We start from the raw sequence: 19285 nt of genomic DNA on the forward strand, positions 1-19285 counted from the left end.
AAATTTTTTTTCTTAAAATGCTAAGGTTTGGACCATCAGTCTTCACTAAGTCTTCATTGATGATTTGTTTAAAACTACCAGCCATTTAGGAATGTATGCTAATTCTGTTTATGTTCAATAATCTTCAAGTTCATGCTACAATTTCTTAATTATTTCTTAACATAGCCAACCATCTGACCTATTTTGCTAAGACTTGCTGTTTGAGCACAAGAGTCCCACACGTGGCTTGGCTTGTTTGATTTGTTCCCTTTTCCCTTAGGCATGACTCTCCAAGAATCTGTCAGTTTAGATGCTCTCACTAAATACTTGAAACATCTTGAAGATAAATCTGCAGAAATTGAGCAACTTATGTCAAAAAAATATTTACCAGCTCAGAGGAAGGCAGATTTAGATGAGGAAATGATTGTGGTATTAGAACGGCGAGATTTAGCTGAAAATCTGAACAATGAATTACAGTTCCGGTATGAAAGTTGAATATATACTTTTTACAGTTTGAAGCTTTTATTTGTGTTTATTTTAAGATTCCACTATTTGATTTTAGGTTCAGCATATTGTTAATGTTTTTTATCTTTATAGTCATCAAAGACTGCAGATTATTTCACAGGCACTTACTTTGTGGGTAAAATCTGATATGAGCAGATCATTTCAAGACTTCATGGAGCACATTGAGAAAAATAAAGATTTACACGGTAGAGGATCTATATTTATTAATTAACATGAATAATGGAAAACATTTTTTTTCTCCAGAAAGCTAAAGAATGGGGATTTTCCTAGGCTGAGTTTAAAGAAACTAAAAATGTACTTACTTCTGTTAGGTCTCTGTTACCCTGTGGGCTTCTTCCTTCAACAGCTGACAAATAATTGGTAAAGAGTAGACTTGGTTAGCCAAGGAGAGAATACCTGAAAATAAGGAAGAAAGGGATGGGGAAGCTACTCAGTTTAGGAAGAGGTTGGTGCTATTAGAAACTATAGCATTAAGTTGTTGGTATTAAACATTTATATGTTTGTTATTTTCTATTGATTGATAACCTTAAATATCCAGTGGTGCTTTCAATATTTACAGGTGAACAAGGCATTGTTGAGGAACTACTTGAAGATGACCCAGGCAAGGCAAAAGAAGCTGAAATTTTGCTATACTACGTTGAAAGGCAAATATTTAAAAAGCTTTTTGATTTTCCTTGTTAAGATATTATAGGATTTATTTAATATTTATTTAAAGATATTAAATGTTTCACATTTATGTTGCATCTTTTTGAGTTGTAGTCTCTAGGTTTTGTATTTTAAAATTCTACTCTAGTAGACAAATTAGAAAATAAGCTAGAATTTAAAAAAATAAATTCTTTGTGGAAAAAATACCAGATTGATGGTCTAGGAGATTTTTCAGAGGTTATAGGTGGATTGTAGTGTTAAGTTTTATTTATATTTTTATATTTTATATTTTTTTATGACCTTGTGTCAGATTATCCTAGCCAATTTAGTCCTTTTTTTCTCATTATTTCCATCCTATGACATATTAGGAAGGCATATTTCCCCCTAATACTTATTAAATTATTATATATATTTTATAGTAGAGGGTTAGAGATCTAAGACTTTATTCTTTAAGAGGTTAATTCATACGCTATGAGGCCAGTATGTAGTGAAATATGTAATATTCCTAGTCTTCTATGTTAAATAGTTTTCAGCTGTTGATTTGCTTGTTGATATGGTACAAAAAAGGGGTAAAGATCATTTTGAGGAGCACCAAAGCCTGGATTATTTCCTTACACCTCTAAGTCTATCAGCTTCAGATACGAGAGAAAAACCCTGGTTGAGGTTAAAAGTTTTATGTAATTTGCTTAATGTTACTTTGGTGCTTTTCTCCTCTGCGGTTCCACATTCATTTGCAACACTCTTTAAATCCTGTTTGCCATAGTTTTTTTTTTTTTTTTTTTTACATCTTTATTGGAGTATAATTGCTTTACAATGGTGTGTTAATTTCTGCTTTATAACAAAGTGAATCAGTTATACATATGTTCCCATATCTCTTCCCTCTTGCGTCTCCCTCCCTCCCACCCTCCCTATCCCACCCCTCTAGGTGGTCACAAAGCACCGAGCTGATCTCCTTGTGCTGTGCGGCTGCTTTCCACTAGCTATGTGTTTTACGTTTGGTAGTGTATATATGTCCATGCCACTCTCTTGCTTTGTCACAGCTCACCCTTCCCCCTCCCCATACCCTCAAGTCCGTTCTCCAGTGGATCTGTGTCTTTATTCCTGTCTTACCCCTAGGTTCTTCATGACATTTTTTACCCTTAAATTCCATATATATGTGTTAGCATGCGGTATTTGTCTTTCTCTTTCTGACTTACTTCACTCTGTATGACAGACTCTAGGTCCATCCATCTCAATACAAATAGCTCAATTTTGTTTCTTTTTATGGCTGAGTAATATTCCATTGTATATATGTGCCACATCTTCTTTATTCATTCATCCAATGATGGACACTTAGGTTGTTTCCATCTCCGGGCTCTTGTAAATAGAGCCGCAATGAACATTTTGGGACATGACTCTTTTTGAATTATGGTTTTCACAGGGTATATGCCCAGTAGTGGGACTGCTGGCTCATATGGTGGTTCTATTTGTAGTTTTTTAAGGAACCTCCATACTGTTCTCCATAGTGGCTGAACCAATTCACATTCCCACCAGCAGTGCAAGAGTGTTCGCTGCTTTTCTCCACACCCTCTCCAGCATTTATTGTTTCTAGATTTTTTGATGATGGCCATTCTGACTGGTGTGAGATGATACCTCATTGTAGTTTTTTTTTTTTTTTTAACATCTTTATTGGGGTATAATTGCTTTACAATGGTGTGTTAGTTTCTGCTTTATAACAAAGTGAATCAGTCATACATAAACATATGTTCCCATATGTCTTCCCTCTTGCGTCTCCCTCCCTCCCACCCTCCCTATCCCACCCCTCCAGGCTGTCACAAAGCACCGAGCCAATATCCCTGTGCCATGCGGCTGCTTCCCACTAGCTATCTACCTTACTACGTTTGTTAGTGTGTATATGCCCATGACTCTCTCTCGCCCTGTCACAGCTCACCCTTCCCCCTCCCCATAATCTCAAGTCCGTTCTCTAGGAGGTCTGTGTCTTTATTCCTGCTTTACCCCTAGGTTCTTCATGACATTTTTTTTTCTTAAATTCCATCTATATGTGTTAGCATACGGTATTTGTCTTTTTCTTTCTCACTTACTTCACTCTGTATGACAGACTCTAGGTCTATCCACCTCATTACAAATAGCTCAATTTCGTTTCTTTTTATGGCTGAGTAATATTCCATTGTATATATGTGCCACATCTTCTTTATCCATTCATCCGATGATGGGCACTTAGGTTGTTTCCATCTCCGGGCTATTGTAAATAGAGCCGCAATGAACATTTTGGTACATGACTCTTTTTGAATTTTGGTTTTCTCAGGGTATATGCCCAGTAGTGGGATTGCTGGGTCATATGGTGGTTCTATTTGTAGTTTTTTAAGGAACCTCCATACTGTTCTCCATAGTGGCTGAACCAATTCACATTCCCACCAGCAGTGCAAGAGTGTTCGCTGCTTTTCTCCACACCCTCTCCAGCATTTATTGTTTCTAGATTTTTTGATGATGGCCATTCTGACTGGTGTGAGATGATACCTCATTGTAGTTTTGATTTGCATTTCTCTAGTGATTAATGATGTTGAGCATTCTTTCATGTGTTTGTTGGGAGTCTGTATATCTTATTTGGAAAACTGTCTATTTAGGTCTTCTGCCCATTTTTGGATTGGGTTGTTTGTTTTTTTGTTATTGAGCTGCATGAGCTGCTTGTAAATTTTGGAGATTAATCCTTTGTCAGTTGCTTCATTTGCAAATATTTTCTCCCATTCTGAGGGTTGTCTTTTGGTCTTGTTTATTGTTTCCTTTGCTGTGCAAAAGCTTTGAAGTTTCATTAGGTCCCATTTGTTTATTTTTGTTTTTATTTCCATTTCTCTGGGAGGTGGGTCAGAAAGGATCTCGCTGTGATTTATGTCATAGAGTGTTCTGCCTGTATATTCCTCTAATATTTTGATAGTTTCTGTCCTTACATTTAGGTCTTTAATCCATTTTGAGCTTATTTTTGTGTATGGTGTTAGGGAGTGATCTAATCTCATACTTTTACATGTACCTGTCCAGTTTTCCCAGGACCACTTATTGAAGAGGCTGTCTTTTCTCCACTATACATTCCTGCCTCCTTTATCAAAGATAAGGTGACCATATGTGCGTGGGTTTATCTCTGGGCCTTCTATGCTGTTCCATTGATCTATATTTCTGTTTTTGTGCCAGTACCATACTGTCTTGATTACTGTAGCTTTGTAGTATAGTCTGAAGTCAGAGAGCCTGATTCCCCCAGCTCTGTTTTTCGTTCTCAAGATTGCTTTGGCTATTCGGGGTCTTTTGTGTTTTCATACAAATTGTGAAATTTTTTGTCCTAGCTCAGTGAAAAATGCCAGTGGTGGTTTGATATGGATTGCATTGAATCTGTAGATTGCTTTGGGTAGTACAGTCATTTTCACAATGTTGATTCTTCCAATCCAAGAACATGGTATATCTCTCCATCAGTTTGTATCATCTTTAATATCTTTCATCAGTGTCTTATAATTTTCTGCATACAGGTCTTTTGTCTCCTTAGGTAGGTTTATTCCTAGATATTTTATTCTTTTTGTTGCAATGGTAAATGGGAGTGTTTTCTTGATTTCACTTTCAGATTTTTCATCATTAGTGTATAGGAATGCCAGAGGTTTCTGTGCATTAATTTTGTATCCTGCTACTTTACCAAATTCATTGATTAGCTCTAGTAGTTTTCTGGTAGCATCTTTAGGATTCTCTATGTATAGTATCATGTCATCTGCAAACAGTGACAGCTTTACTTCTTTTCTGATTTGGATTCCTTTTATTTCCTTTTCTTCTCTGATTGCTGTGGCTAACAGTTCCAAAACTATGTTGAATAAGAGTGGTGAGAGTGGGCAACCTTGTCTTGTTCCTGATCTTAGTGGAAATGCTTTCAGTTTTTCACCATTGAGGATGATTTTGGCTGTGGGTTTGTCATATATGGCCTTTATTATGTTGCGGAAAGTTCCCTCTATGCCTACTTTCTGGAGGGTTTTTATCATAAATGGTGTTGAATTTTGTCAAAAGCTTTCTCTGCATCTATTAAGGTGATCATATGGTTTTTCTCCTTCAATTTGTTAATATGGTGTATCACGTTGATTGATTTGCATATATTGAAGAATCCTTGCATTCCTGGAATAAACCCCACTTGATCATGGTGTATGATCCTTTTAATGTGCTGTTGGATTCTTTTTGCTAGTATTTTGTTGAGGATTTTTGCATCTATGTTCATCAGTGATATTGGCCTGTAGTTTTCTTTCTTTGTCTGGTTTTGGTATCAGGGTGATGGTAGCCTCGTAGAATGAGTTTGGGAGTGTTCCTCCCTCTGCTATATTTTGGAAGAGTTTGAGAAGGATAGGTGTTAGCTCTTCTCTAAATGTTTGATAGAATTCGCCTGTGAATCCATCTGGTCCTAGGCTTTTGCTTGTTGGAAGATTTTTAATCACAGTTTCAATTTCAGTGCTTGTGATTGGTCTGTTCATATTTTCTATTTCTTCCTGATTCAGTCTTGGCAGGTTGTGCATTGCTAAGAATTTGTCTATTTCTTCCAGGTTGTCCTATTATTGGCATAGAGTTGCTTGTAGTAATCTCTCATGATCTTTTGTATTTCTGCAGTGTCAGTTGTTACTTCTGCTTTTTCATTTCTAATCTATTGATTTGAGTCTTCTCCCTTTTTTTCTTGGTGAGTCTGGCTAATGGTTTATCAATTTTGTTTATTTTCTCAAAGAACCAGCTTTTAGTTTTATTGATCTTTGCTATCGTTCCCTTCATTTCTTTTTCATTTATTTCTGATCTGATTTTTATGATTTCTTTCCTTCTGCTAACTTTGGGTTTTTTTTGTTCTTCTTTCTCTAATTGCTTTAGGTGCAAGGTTAGGTTGTTTATTCGAGATGTTTCCTGTTTCTTCAGGTAGGATTGTATTGCTATAAACTTCCCTCTTAGAACTGCTTTTCCTGCATCCCATAGGTTTTGGGTCTTCGTGTCTCCATTGTCATTTGTTTCTAGGTATTTTTTTATTTCCTCTTTGATTTCTTCAGTGATCACTTCGTTATTAAGTAGTGTATTGTTTAGCCTCCATGTGTTTGTATTTTATACAGATCTTTTCCTGTAATTGATATCTAGTCTTATAGCGTTGTGGTCGGAACAGATACTTGATACAATTTCAATTTTCTTAAATTTACCAAGGATTGATTTGTGACCCAAGATATGATCTATCCTGGAGAATGTTTCATGAGCACTTGAGGAAAATTCTGTGTATTCTGTTGTTTTTGGATGGAATGTCCTATAAATATCAATTAAGTCCATTTTGTTTAATGTGTCATTTAAAGGTTGTGTTTCCTTATTTATTTTCATTTTGGATGATCTGTCCGTTGGTGAAAGTGGGGTGTTAAAGTCCTCCTACTATGAATATGTTACCGTCGATTTCCCCTTTTATGCTGTTAGTATTTGCCTTATGTATTGAGGTGCTCCTATGTTGGGTGCATAAATATTTACAATTGTTATATCTTCTTCTTGGATCAATCCCTTGATCATTATGTAGTGTCCGTCTTTGTCTCTTTTAATAGTCTTTATTTTAAAGTCTATTTTTTCTGATATGAGGATTGCTACTCCAGCTTTCTTTTGGTTTCCATTTGCATGAAATATCTTTTTCCATCCCCTTACTTTCAGTCTGTATGTGTCTCTAGGTGTGAAGTGGGTCTCTTTTAGACAGCATATAGATGTGTCTTGTTTTTGTATCCATTCAGCCAGTCTGTGTCTTTTAGTGGGAGCATTTAATCCATTTACATTTAAGGTAATTACCGATATGTATGTTCCTATTCCCATTTTCTTAATTGTTTTGGGTTCGTTATTGTAGGTCTTTTCCTTCTCTTGTGTTTCTTGCCTAGAGAAGTTCCTTTAGCATTTGTTGTAAAGCTGGTTTGGTGGTGCTGAGCTCTCTCAGCTTTTGCTTGTCTGTAAAGGTTTTAATTTCTCCATCAAATCTGAATGAGATCCTTGCTGGGTAGAGTAATCTTGGTTGCAGGTTTTTCTCCTTCGTCACTTTAAATATGTCCTGCCAGTCCCTTCTGGCTTGCAGAGTTTCTGCTGAAAGATCAGCTGTTAACCTTATGGGGATTCCCTTGTGTGTTATTTGTTGTTTTTCCCTTGATGCTTTTAATATGTTTTCTTTGTATTTAATTTTTGACAGTTTGATTAATATGTGTCTTGGCGTATTTCTCCTTGGATTTATCCTGTATGGCACTCTCTGTGCTTCCTGGACTTGATTAACCATTTCCTTTCCCATATTAGGGATGTTTTCAACTATAATCTCTTCAAATATTTTCTCAGTCCCTTTCTTTTTCTCTTCTTCTTCTGGAACCCCTATAATTCGAATGTTGGTGCATTTAATGTTGTCCCAGAGGTCTCTGAGACTGTCCTCAGTTCTTTTCATTTTTTTCTTTATTCTGCTCTGCAGTAGTTATTTCCACTATTTTATCTTCCAGGTCACTTATCCGTTCTTCTGCCTCAGTTATTCTGCTATTGATCCCATCTAGAGTATTTTTAATTTCATTTATTGTGTTGTTCATCATTGCTTGTTTCATCTTTAGTTCTTCTAGGTCCTTGTTAAATATTTCTTGCATTTTGTCTATTCTATTTCCAAGATTTTGGATCATCTTTACTATCATTATTCTGAATTCTTTTTCAGGTACACTGCCTATTTCCTCTTCATTTGTTAGGTCTGGTGGGTTTGTATCTTCCTCCTTCATCTGCTGTGTGTTTTTCTGTGTTCTCATTTTGCTTATCTTACTGTGTTTGAGGTCTCCTTTTTGCAGGCTGCAGGTTCATAGTTCCCATTATTTTTGGTGTCTGTCCCCAGTGGCTAAAGTTGGTTCAGTGGGTTGTGTAGGCTTCCTGGTGGAGGGGACTAGTGCCTGTGTTCTGGTGGATGAGACTGGATCTTGTCATTCTGGTGTTCAGGTCCACGTCTGGTGGTGTGTTTTGGGGTGTCTGTGGCCTTATTATGATTTTAGGCAGCCTCTCTGCTAATGGGTGGGGTTGTGTTCCTGTCTTGCTAGTTGTTTGGCATAGGGTATCCAGCACTGTAGCTTGCTGGTCATTGAGTGAAGCTGGGTGCTGGTGTTGAGATGGAGATCTCTCAGAGATTTTCGCCGTTTGATATTATGTGGAGCTGGGAGGTCTCTTGTGGACCAGTGTCCTGAAGTAGGCTCTCCCACCTCAGAGGCACAGCACTGACTCCTGGCTGCAGCACCAAGAGCCTTTCATCCACACGGCTTAGAAGAAAAGGGAGAAGAAAGAAAGAAAGGAAGGAAGAAAGGAAGGAAGGAAGAAAGAAAGAAAGAAAGAAAGAAAGAAAGAAAGAAAGAAAGAAAAGAGAGAGAGAGAGAGGGAGGAAGGGAGAGAGGGAGGGAGGGAGAGAGGGAGGGAGGAGGAAAGAAAGAAAGAAAGGAGGGAGGGAGGGAGGGAGGAGGAAGGAAGAAGGAAGGAAAGAAAATAAAATAAAATAAAGTAAGATAAAATAAAGTTATTAAAATTAAAAATAATTATTAAGAAAAAATTTTTTTAAAAAAGAAAAAAAATGGACAGGCAGAACGCTAGGACAAATGGTAAAAGCAAAGCTATACAGACAAAATCACACACAGAAGCATACACATACACACTCAGAAAGAGAAAAAGGGGAAAAAAAAATATATATATATATATATATATATCGCTGCTCCCAAAGTCCACCTCCTCAATTTGGGATGATTCGTTGTCTATTCAGGTATTCCACAGATGCAGGGTACATCATGTTGATTGTGGAGGTTTAATCCGCTGCTCCTGAGGCTGCTGTGAGAGATTTACCTTTCTCTTCTTTGTTCGCACAGCTCCTGGGGCTCAGCTTTGGATTTGGTCCTGCCTCTACGTGTAGGTCGCCTGAGGGCGTCTGTTCTGTTCTTCGCTCAGACAGGACGGGGTTAATGGAGCAGCTGACTCTGGGGCTCTGGCTCACTCAGGCCGGGGGGAGGGAGGGGTGCGGATGCGGGGCGAGCCTGACGTTGCACCAGCCTGAGGCGCGCCGTGCGTTCTCTCAGGGAAGCTGTCCCTGGATCCCGGGACCCTGGCAGTGGCGGGCTGCACAGGCTCCCCGGAAGGGGGGTGTCCATACCTGTGCTTGCATACAGGCTTCTTGGTGGCGGCATCAGCAGCCTTAGCGTCTCATGCCCGTCTCTGGAGTCCGCGCTGTTAGCCCCGGCTCGCGCCTGTCTCTGGAGCTCCTTTACGCAGTGCTCTTAATCCCCTCTCCTCGCGTACCAGGAAACAGAGGGAAGAAAAAGTCTCTTGCCTCTTCAGCAGGTCCAGAATTTTCTCCGGACTCCCTCCCGGCTAGCCGTGGCGCACTAACCCCTTTAGGCTGTGTTCACGCCGCCAGTCCTCTCCCTACGCTCTGACCGAAGCCTGAGCCTCAGCTCCCAGCCCCGCCCGCCTCCACGGGTGAGCAGACAAGCCTCTCGAGCTGGTGAGTGCTGGTCGGCACCGATCCTCTGTGCAGGAATCTCTCCGCTTTGCCCTCCGCACCCCTGTTGCTGTGCTCTCCTCCGCCGCTCAGAAGCTTCCCCCCTCCGCCCCCCGCAGTCTCCGCCCGCGAAGGGGCTTCCTAGTATGTGGAAACCTTTCCTCCTTCACAGCTCCCTCCCACTGGTGCAGGTCCCGTCCCTATTCTTTTGTCTCTGTTTATTCTTTTTTCTTTTGCCCTACCCAGGTACGTGGGGAGTTTCTTGCCTTTTGGGAGGTCTGAGGTCTTTTGCCAGCGTTCAGTAGGTGGTCTGTAGGAGTTGTTCCACATGTAGATGTATTTCTGATGTATCTGTGGGGAGGAAGGTGATCTCCGTGTCGTACTCTTCCGCCATCTTCCCGATTCCCCCCGCCATAGTTTTAATTGTAAGGACTGAGTTGGGGATGTTTTGCCCTAGGAAGAGGAGTAGAAGCTTAAGGTATCTGAACTATTATCTTTTCTTCTTTGAATTAGTCTCACATTTAGTTGGGAGTCTGATTCCTGGCCGAACAACTAAGGCTTCTGAATACCAAGGACACTTCTTGATCTTCAACTTGGCAGCCTTTGTGTGCAATTAATATTTCCCCTAGGCTGAGCCTTTAAGCAGATTGCCCTTCTTTCCCCTGGTTCCTCTTTTCTTCTGGAGATAATATGAGAGAAAAAAAATCTGAGCTCATTGTAAATTCAGTTGAAGTTCTTTCAACGGAATAAATTCAGTTGCTCTTTCTATGGCTTGCTCTCAGCACTATAGGAATAAGGTACAGGATCAGGTTCACATCACCTGGCAGGTGAGTCTTATTCTGAGGCTACAAAAGACAATATTAGGGAAGGAAGTGAAAGAGTATCTCACAGAGTGAATGAATCTAGTTATAGTTTATTAGAGGTGCTTTTCTGTATTACTATGCTACTATGTTTAGTCTGTATTAGACATTTCTAATCACTTTTCTTTTTTTGTGTACTACTATATAATGAAATGCACTGGCTGTAGGTTGAATGAATTAATCTCACTTGGAGAATATGAAAAGGCAGTTTATTTTGCAGCAAACAGTCCTAGAAGAATTCTTCAAAACATTGGGACAGTGAGTAAATTTAAGGGTAAGCATTTCTCTCTGAACCTTACATATGTATGCTAATTATACTTTTTTTTTTCCTGATAGAATGGGAAGAGTATTGAACTGGGAAACAAGGTCTACCATTTACTCAGTTTCCTTACCTGTAACATTAAGGGGTTTGATTAGGTTTTCCAAATTAAATTATGAAATATTTCAAGTATACAGAAAAGTTTGAGAAACATAAATAACAGCCATGTACTTGCTATCAAGTTTTAATAAATGTTAATATTTTGTCAGATTTGCTCCACTTCCTTTAAAAAACAGCCTTGTTGTGGTGAGTTGACATACATACACTAAATTGTACATAAACTGTACAGTTTGTTAGGTTTTGACATATGTATCCTCCAAAAGTTCCCTCATTCCCTCAGTGATCCCTCCCTCCCACTACTCCCCACCCCTCCCATTGGTCTCCCTCCCAGAGCTTCCCTCAAGTCCCCAGGCAACTACTAATCTGCTTTCAGTCACCAAAGATTAGTTTGCATTTTCGAGAATTTTATATAAATGGAATCATATAGTAGGTATCCTTTTTTGACTGATTTCTTGCACTTAGCCTAATTATTTTGAAATTCATCCATGTTATTGCATCTATCAATAATTTATTCTTTTTTTTTTGCTGCGTAGTGTTCCATTCTATGAATAAAAATCCTTTACCAGATATATGATGCAAATATTTTCTCCCAGTTTGTGGCTTGTCTTTTCATTCTCTTAACAGTGTCTTTCTTAGAGTAGAAGTCTTTAATTTGTTGAAATCTAATTTATGAGTTTTTTTTCTTTTAGGGATTGAGATTTTAGTGTCGTACCTAAGAAATCTGTGCTTAATCTGCAGAGATTTTTCTCCTATTTTTTTTTCCCTAAGGATTTTATAGCTTTAGGTTTACATTTAGGTCTATGATCCAGTTTGAATTATTATTATTATTATTATTTTTGCAGTAGGCGGGCCTCTCACTCTCACTGTTGTGGCCTCTCCCGTTGCGGAGCACAGGCTCCGGACATGCAGGCTCAGTGGTCATGGCTCACAGGCACAGCCGCTCCGCGGCATGTGGGATCTTCCCGGACCAGGGCATGAACCCGCATCCCCTGCATCGACAGGTGGACTCTCAACCACTGCGCCACCAGGGAAGCCCCTGAGTTAATTTTTATATATGGTGTGAGGTATGGGTCAAAGTTTATTTTTTTGCTGAGAGCTATTCAGTTGTTCAAGGATAATTTATTAAAAAGACTTTCTCCACTGAATTGCCTTTGTACCTTTGTTGAAAATCAGTTGTCCATAGCTGTGTTCTATTTCATTGATCTATTTATTTATCTTGATGCCTGTACTACACTGTCTTGATTACTGTAGCTTTATAGTAAATGCTGAAATCAGATAGTGTTAGTCTTCTAACTCTGTTCTTTATCAGATTTGGTTGGCTATTTTAGGTCTTTCGTATTTCTGTTTAAATTTTTGAAATCAGCTTGTAAATTTCTACAAAAAGACCTGCTGGGGATTGCACTGACTCTGTAGTTCAACTTAGGGAGAACAGACACTGAACAGTATTGAATTTTCTGATCCAGTGAACCCTTAAATATGGTATATCTCTCCATTTTTTTTAGGTCTTTTAAAATTTCTTTTAGCAATATTTTGTAGTTTTTAGTGTTCAGGGTTTTTTTTGTTTTGTTTTTTTGACATTGATGTTTAATTTTAAATGTTAAATGTTAAAATGTTTAATTTTTACTCAGAAGTTTCAGACATCTTATAAATACCCAGGAACTCTTTCTTTGGCTGTGCTCTGAATTTAGCATAAATTAAAAGTGATTAAAAAAATTAAAAAAAATTTTTTAAGTGATATTAGTATATTCCTGAGTTTCTTTCTCTTTTCCCTTTGACTTGGTCTACTCAAAGTAGGGATTGCAAGTTTAAGTAAAACTCAGTGCTTGCAATTAATGCTTAAATAAATATAATTACAGTGAAATTGGAAAACAGCCAACTTTTATTCATTTTCTAGGTATGTGGATTTTATTCTGAGAAGTTCACCAATACTAGACTGGTGGTACTTACTGAGTGTTTCTGAGAATCACAAAATATTCTTTTATTTTAAAACTAAGATGCATTTTTAAAAGATGAGAATCTCAGAAGGAGATGCAGGGGTATACATAAAGGGGAGGTATACTCAATGTAGCTTACAAATATAGAGATTAATTAGTCTTATCTTAGTTCTAAGTGGAAATTCTTGATGTCAAATATATACAGCTTGTTTTAAATAAATTTCTTAAAAATACCTTTAAATTCAGCAATTTGAACAAAAACATGCTTTTACCTGAACACAGAAAATCTGTTGTCTACACATAGTGTATATAAACATATGTATTTATGGAGATCGCATGACTATGAATTGTGTGCAAATGGGCGTGTCTCATATTTTTGCCCACACAGTTTTCAGTATTTGATCCTAGTACACTGTAACACAGAGTGTAATTTTATAGTTTTTATTCAGTGGACTTGAAGTCAAGAAACCATCCCAATTATTTACAATTTAATAACTGAGTGATTATCAGATCATGTTACACTGCAAAAGTATTCTTATATCATGAATGCTGACACAGGGCATTTTGGGTGTTAAACAGTAACTTTCATAAGTCTGAGGTTTAAATTAGCATATGCATATGGCATATGTGGGGAAAATGCCACAAAATTTAATCAACTTATTATAATTACAGAGTTGTATAACCATTACTGAAATTTAATTTTAGAACATTTTCATTATTCCAAAAAAAACCTTGTACCAATTAACTCCTCATTCTCTATTGCTTATCCTCCAAACCCTGGGTAACCACTAATCTAGTTGCTGTCTGTATAGATTTACTTATTCTGGACCTTTTATATAAATATGATAATACAATAAATAGTCTTTTGTGACTAGCTTCTTTCACTTAGCTTAATTTTTTTTTTTTTCGGTACGCGGGCCTCTCACTGTTGTGGCCTCTCCCATTGTGGAGCACAGGCTCCGGACGCACAGGCCCAGCGGCCATGGCTCACGGGCCCAGCCGCTCCGCAGCATGTGGGATCTTCCTGGACCGGGGCACGAACCCGTGTTCCCTGCATTGGCAGGCGGACTCTCAACCACTGTGCCACCAGGGAAGCCCTAGCTTAATGTTTTTGAGGTTCATTTATGCCATAGCATGTATCAGTAGTTCATTCCTTTTTATGGTGAAATAATATTCCATTGTATGGATGTACTGTATTTTGTTTATCCATTCATCTGTTTATGGTCATTTGAGTTGTTTCTACTTTTTGGTTATTATGAATAATGCAACTGAGCATTTCTGTACAAGCTTTTGTGTGGATATGTTTTTATTTTTCTTGGATAGATACCTAGGAATAGAATTTCTGGGTTAGGGACTTCCCTGGTGGTCCAGTGGCTAAGACTCTGAGCTCCCAGTGCAGGGGGCCTGGGTTCGAACCCTAGTCAGGGAACTAGATCCCACATGCGGCAACTAAGAGTTTGCATGCTGCAACTAAAGATTCTGTGTACTGCAACTAAAGATCCCACATGCGGCAACTAAGAGTTTGCATGCTGCAACTAAAGATTCTGTGTACCGCAACTAAAGATCCTACAGGCTGCAATGAAGATCCCATGTGTGGCAGCAAAGATCCTGCCTGCCACAGCTAAGACCTGGCACAGCCAAACAAACAAATAAATAAATAAGAATTTCTGGGTTATACGGAAACTCTGTGTTAATACTTTGAGGAACTGCTAAACTTTGCACTATTTTCCATTTCCACCACCAGTGTATGAGTTCTCATTTCTCCACATCCTTACCAATACTTGTAACGTCTATCTTTTTTTTGTGTATTTTTTTTTACATCTTTATTGGAGTATAATTGCTTTACAGTGGTGTGTTAGTTTCTGCTTTATAACAAAGTGAATCAGTTATGCATATACATATGTTCCCATATCTCTTCCCTCTTGCGTCTCCCTCCCTCCCACCCTCCCTATCCCACCCCTCTAGGTGGTCACAAAGCACCGAGCTGATCTCCTTGTGCTATGCGGCTGCTTTCCACTAGCTATGTATTTTACGTTTGGTAGTGTATATATGTCCATGCCACTCTCTTGCTTTGTCACAGCTCACCCTTCCCCCTCCCCATATCCTCAAGTCCGTTCTCCAGTAGATCTGTGTCTTTATTCCTGTCTTACCCCTAGGTTCTTCATGACATTTTTTTTCTTAGATTACATATATATGTGTTAGCATACAGTATTTGTCTTTCTCTTTCTGACTTACTTCACTCTGTATGACAGACTCTGGGTCCATCCACCTCATTACAAATAGCTCAATTTCGTTTCTTTTTATGGCTGAGTAATATTCCATTGTATATATGTGCCACATCTTCTTTATCCATTCATCCAATGATGGACACTTAGGTTGTTTCCATCTTTGGGCTATTGTAAATAGAGCTGCAGTGAACATTTTGGTACATGTAATGTCTCTCTTTTTTTTTTTTTTTTTTTTTTTTGCGGTATGCGGGCCTCTCACTGTTGTGGCCTCTCCCCTTGCGGAGCACAGGCTCCGGACGCGCAGGCTCAGCAGCCATGGCTCACGGGCCCAGCCGCTCCATGGCATGTGGGATCTTCCTGGACTGGGGCACGAACCTGTGTCCCCTGCATCGGCAGGAGGACTCTCAACCACTGTGCCACCAGGGAAGCCCAATGTCTGTCTTTTTTTTTTTCTTTTTTTTTTTGCGTGTCATTTTGATTAAAGTCTTTCTAATCTGTGTGAAGTGGTATCTCGTTTTTTTTTCCTCATTGTGGTTTTAATTTGCATATCCCGAATGACTAACAATGTTGAGCATCTTTTCATGTGCCTGTTGGCCATTTTATCTTCTTTGGAGAATTGTCTATTCTTTGCCCATTTGATAATTGTTTTATTTGTGCTTTTATTATTGAGTTGCAAGTGCTCTTTTTAATTCCAGGTAAAAATCCCTTATCAGATAGATGATATGCAAATATTTTCTTCTAGTCTGTGAATTGCATTTTTGCTTTCTTGTTGGTGGTTTTTTTGTTGTTCATTTGTTTGTTTTAAATTTTTTTTGATGTGGACCATTTTTAAAGTCTTTATTGAATCTGTTACAATATTGCTTCTGTTTTATGTTTTGGTTTTTTGGCCACGAGGTGTGTGGGATATTAGCTCCTTTACCAGGGATCGAACCCCCACCCACCCTGCACTGGAAGGCAAAGTCCCAACTGCCGGACCGCCAGGGAAGTCCCTCTTGTTGGTGTTTTTTGAGGTGCAAAAGGTTTTAATTTTGATGAAGTCCCATTTACCGATCTTTTTTAATGGCTGTGCTTTTGGTTTTGTATCTTAAGAAATCTTTGCCTAACTTAAGATCCTATGTTTTCTTCTAAGAGTTTTATTCATTTAGGTCTGTGGTCTACTATGAGTTAATTTTTTTGTTTGGTGTGAGATAGGGGTCCAAATTCATTCTTTTGCATGTGGATATCCAGTTTTCCTAGCACCATTTGTTGAAAAGACTTTTCTTTACCCATTAAACGGTTTTGGCCCCCCTTTGTAAGAAATCAATTAACCATAAATGTTTGAGGTTTTTTTCTAGACTCTTAATTCTATTCTGTTGCTCTAGATGTCCATCCTGTGCAATCATACTATCTTGATTACTGTAGTTTTGTAGTAAGTTTTGAAATTGGAAGTGTGATTCCATCTTTCTTTTGATTAGTATTAGCATGGTGTATCTTTTTTCCATACTTTTACTTTAATCTACTTAATTTGTGTCTTTGTATTTAAAGTCAGTGTCTTCTAGGCAACATGTACTTGGATCCTGCTTTTTTATACAGTCTGACAATATTTGTCTTTTAATTGGGGTGTTCAGATCATTTACATTTAATGTGATTGTTGACATGGTTGACTTTTATTTGTTTTCTGTTTTTTCTCATCTCTGTTATTTTTTTTCTCTTCTTCTACCTTCTTTTGGATTATTTGAATTTATTTATGATTCCATTTTTCTCCTTTGTTGATTTATGAGCCTATAACTCTTTGTTGTCTTATTTTGGTTGTTGCTTTAGGCTTTATGGGTTATATCTTTAACTTATCACATTCTACACTCAGGTGATTATGTACTACTTCATGCATCCCCTGGTGGCGCAGTGGTTGAGAGTCCTCCTGCCGATGCGGGGGACATGGGTTCGTGCCCCGGTCCGGGAAGATCCCACATGCCGCGGAGCGGCTGGGCCCGTGAGCCATGGCCGCTGAGCCTGCGCGTCCGGAGCCTGTGCTCCGCAACGGGAGAGGCCACAGCAGTGAGAGGCCTGAGTACCGCCAAAAAAAAAAAATAATAATAATTTAAAAACAGTATACAGTTTGATCCTTGAACAACATGAACTTTAACTGCACAGGTCCACTTATAGGTGGATTTTTTTCAATAAATACTTGTTATAGTAATACATGACCCATCATTGGTTTAATCTGTGGTTGTGGAACTGTGGATATGGAGGACCCATGTGGATACACGTATTCATGGATTTTTGACTGAGTGGGGGTCAGCGCCCCTAACCCCTGCGTTGTTCAGGGATCAACTCTACTTCTAAATGCTTATATTCATAGCATTTACCATTTCTGGTCTTTATTCCTTTGTGTAGATTGTTTTCCTGTCTTGTGTCATTTTCCTTCTGCTTGAAGGACTACCTTTAACCTTTCTTATAGTACAGGTCTGCTGGTAGTATATTCTTTCAGCTTTTTAAAAATTTTAAATAAGAGAAATTTTTTTTTGGCTGTACCATGCAGCTTGCAGGATCTTAGTTCCCTGACCAGAAATTGAACCCAGGCCCATGCCAGTGAAAGCGCTGAGTCCTAACCACTGGACTGCCAGGGAATTCCCATTTTATAGCTTTTTAAACTTTTTCTGGAGGCTCTGAAGTAGATTTCCATTCCATGCTGCTCTCCTAGCTTCTAGGTAGCTGTCAGCAATCTTTGGCGTTCCTTGGCTTGTAGACCCATCACTCCAACCTCTGCCTAGGTTTTCACATAGCATATGATATTTAGTCATTATCCAAAATATAAAGTTTAATCCACAAGCATTACTTAAAAATTATAAATACGTAATTTTAGATTAAAATTTTTAGAAAATGCAATGAGATGAAAATAAGAATATGAAGTAAGGAAAAGCAAACTATTACTTAAAAGTATTTGACTCAAAAACTTTTCTTCTCTTTGTAGCTGTTGGAAAAACTAGAGGAAAGCCTTTCCCATTACTCTTATTTTTTGAGGCTATCTTTAGCATAAGTCATGCTTTTAAACATCCTGTTGATGCAGAACTAACCCTGGAAGGAATCAAATGTGGATTATCTGAAAAACGTTTAGATTTAGTTATCAATTGGGTCACCCAGGAAAGGTAAGCAAAGTTAAACTTTTAACTTAATTTTGAAATTTGCTTAATAAAGTTTTTTGTTTTCAAATTTTAATAGTTTTCTTATCAGTACATTATTTGAGCATTTATTTCAAATCTCTGTTGCAACTAATCAGTCACAAAGTATTTACTAAGCATTCATGGATGGAGTAATAGAGCCCAGTCACAATGAGCCCAGATCAGGAGTTGACTCAAGGCAGCTGACAAGATGTTTCATGACCACTTAATGGTGCATGGAAGTTGATAGGTAAGGATAGAAAAGGATTGATCAGTATCATGCTGCTCAGAGGGATAAGGCAGGAACCTGTTTTCAGGCAGGCTGTGGATACATGTAAAGGGTAAACCCAGGAGAAAACTTGTAAGCAGGAGGGACATGGACCCAAGGTAGCATTTAAAAGAAAATACAAACCAGCAAGGACAGGCAGGAGGTGGCTTCTTGGAGTTGAGTCTCGGCACAAATTGGCAGATTTGTACCGGGGTTCCCTTAGATTGGGTTCCCTGGAACCAAAGCCTGAAACAGGAATTTGGGTGTACATGGTTGATAGAAGGAGGGCTTCTGAAGAAAAACCTATAAGGGACTGAGTGAAACAGAACAGGGAAGGGGAAATAGCCAAGCAAGGACATGACCTCAGGCAAGTTCTAACCTTGGCCTTACTTATAGCGGGTTGGCTCTGAAGCATAAAACACATCACAGAGCTGTTCTCACTTGAGGCAAGGGGCCAGCCTTCCTTTCTTCTCCATCAGTCAGTCAAGGGCTGTGGGCTGCCTAGATGGGACTACATAAGTCTGGGCATGGTGGCTCCCACTAGCCCAGGGCAATTCCCTATGGAAGGGAAGGACCTGTGAGCCACTGGCAGCCAACACCCAGAGCAGCTGGGGAAGGGTACGTTGGCCCAGTAAGGAGGCTTTGGGCAGGACGCCAAAACAGCATCTGCCTTAGTCAACCATTTGCACAATACAGATCTATATGCTTCTCACATTAAGTTCACTCCATCCAGGCATATCTTCTCTAGGATTTTGTAGTCAATTCTTGGGGAAACTTATAAGAGGAGGGTTAGCAGGAGGAACTATAGCCCTTGTTGCTAGGTCCTA

At 38.8% G+C, this 19285-nt stretch overlaps 1 protein-coding gene across 4 annotated transcripts in view; it reads left to right on the forward strand.

The window, feature by feature from the left end:
* CLHC1 (clathrin heavy chain linker domain containing 1) overlaps positions 1–19285 on the forward strand; it is a 52169-nt gene that overhangs the window by 13082 nt on the left and 19802 nt on the right. For 3 of the 4 annotated variants that reach the window (XM_079941079.1, XM_079941078.1, XM_079941077.1), the window contains 5 exons: positions 260–461; positions 577–689; positions 1064–1148; positions 10680–10786; positions 18004–18178. In XM_079941079.1, the coding sequence (XP_079797205.1) occupies positions 260–461; positions 577–689; positions 1064–1148; positions 10680–10786; positions 18004–18178 (682 nt within the window). The remainder of the gene's footprint in view (positions 1–259; positions 462–576; positions 690–1063; positions 1149–10679; positions 10787–18003; positions 18179–19285) is intronic. The other variant, XM_079941080.1, reaches the window with a different exon arrangement.

The sequence above is a fragment of the Stenella coeruleoalba genome (genome assembly GCF_951394435.1).
Source record: "Stenella coeruleoalba genome assembly, chromosome: 13".
Classification (NCBI taxonomy): Eukaryota; Metazoa; Chordata; class Mammalia; order Artiodactyla; family Delphinidae; genus Stenella; species Stenella coeruleoalba.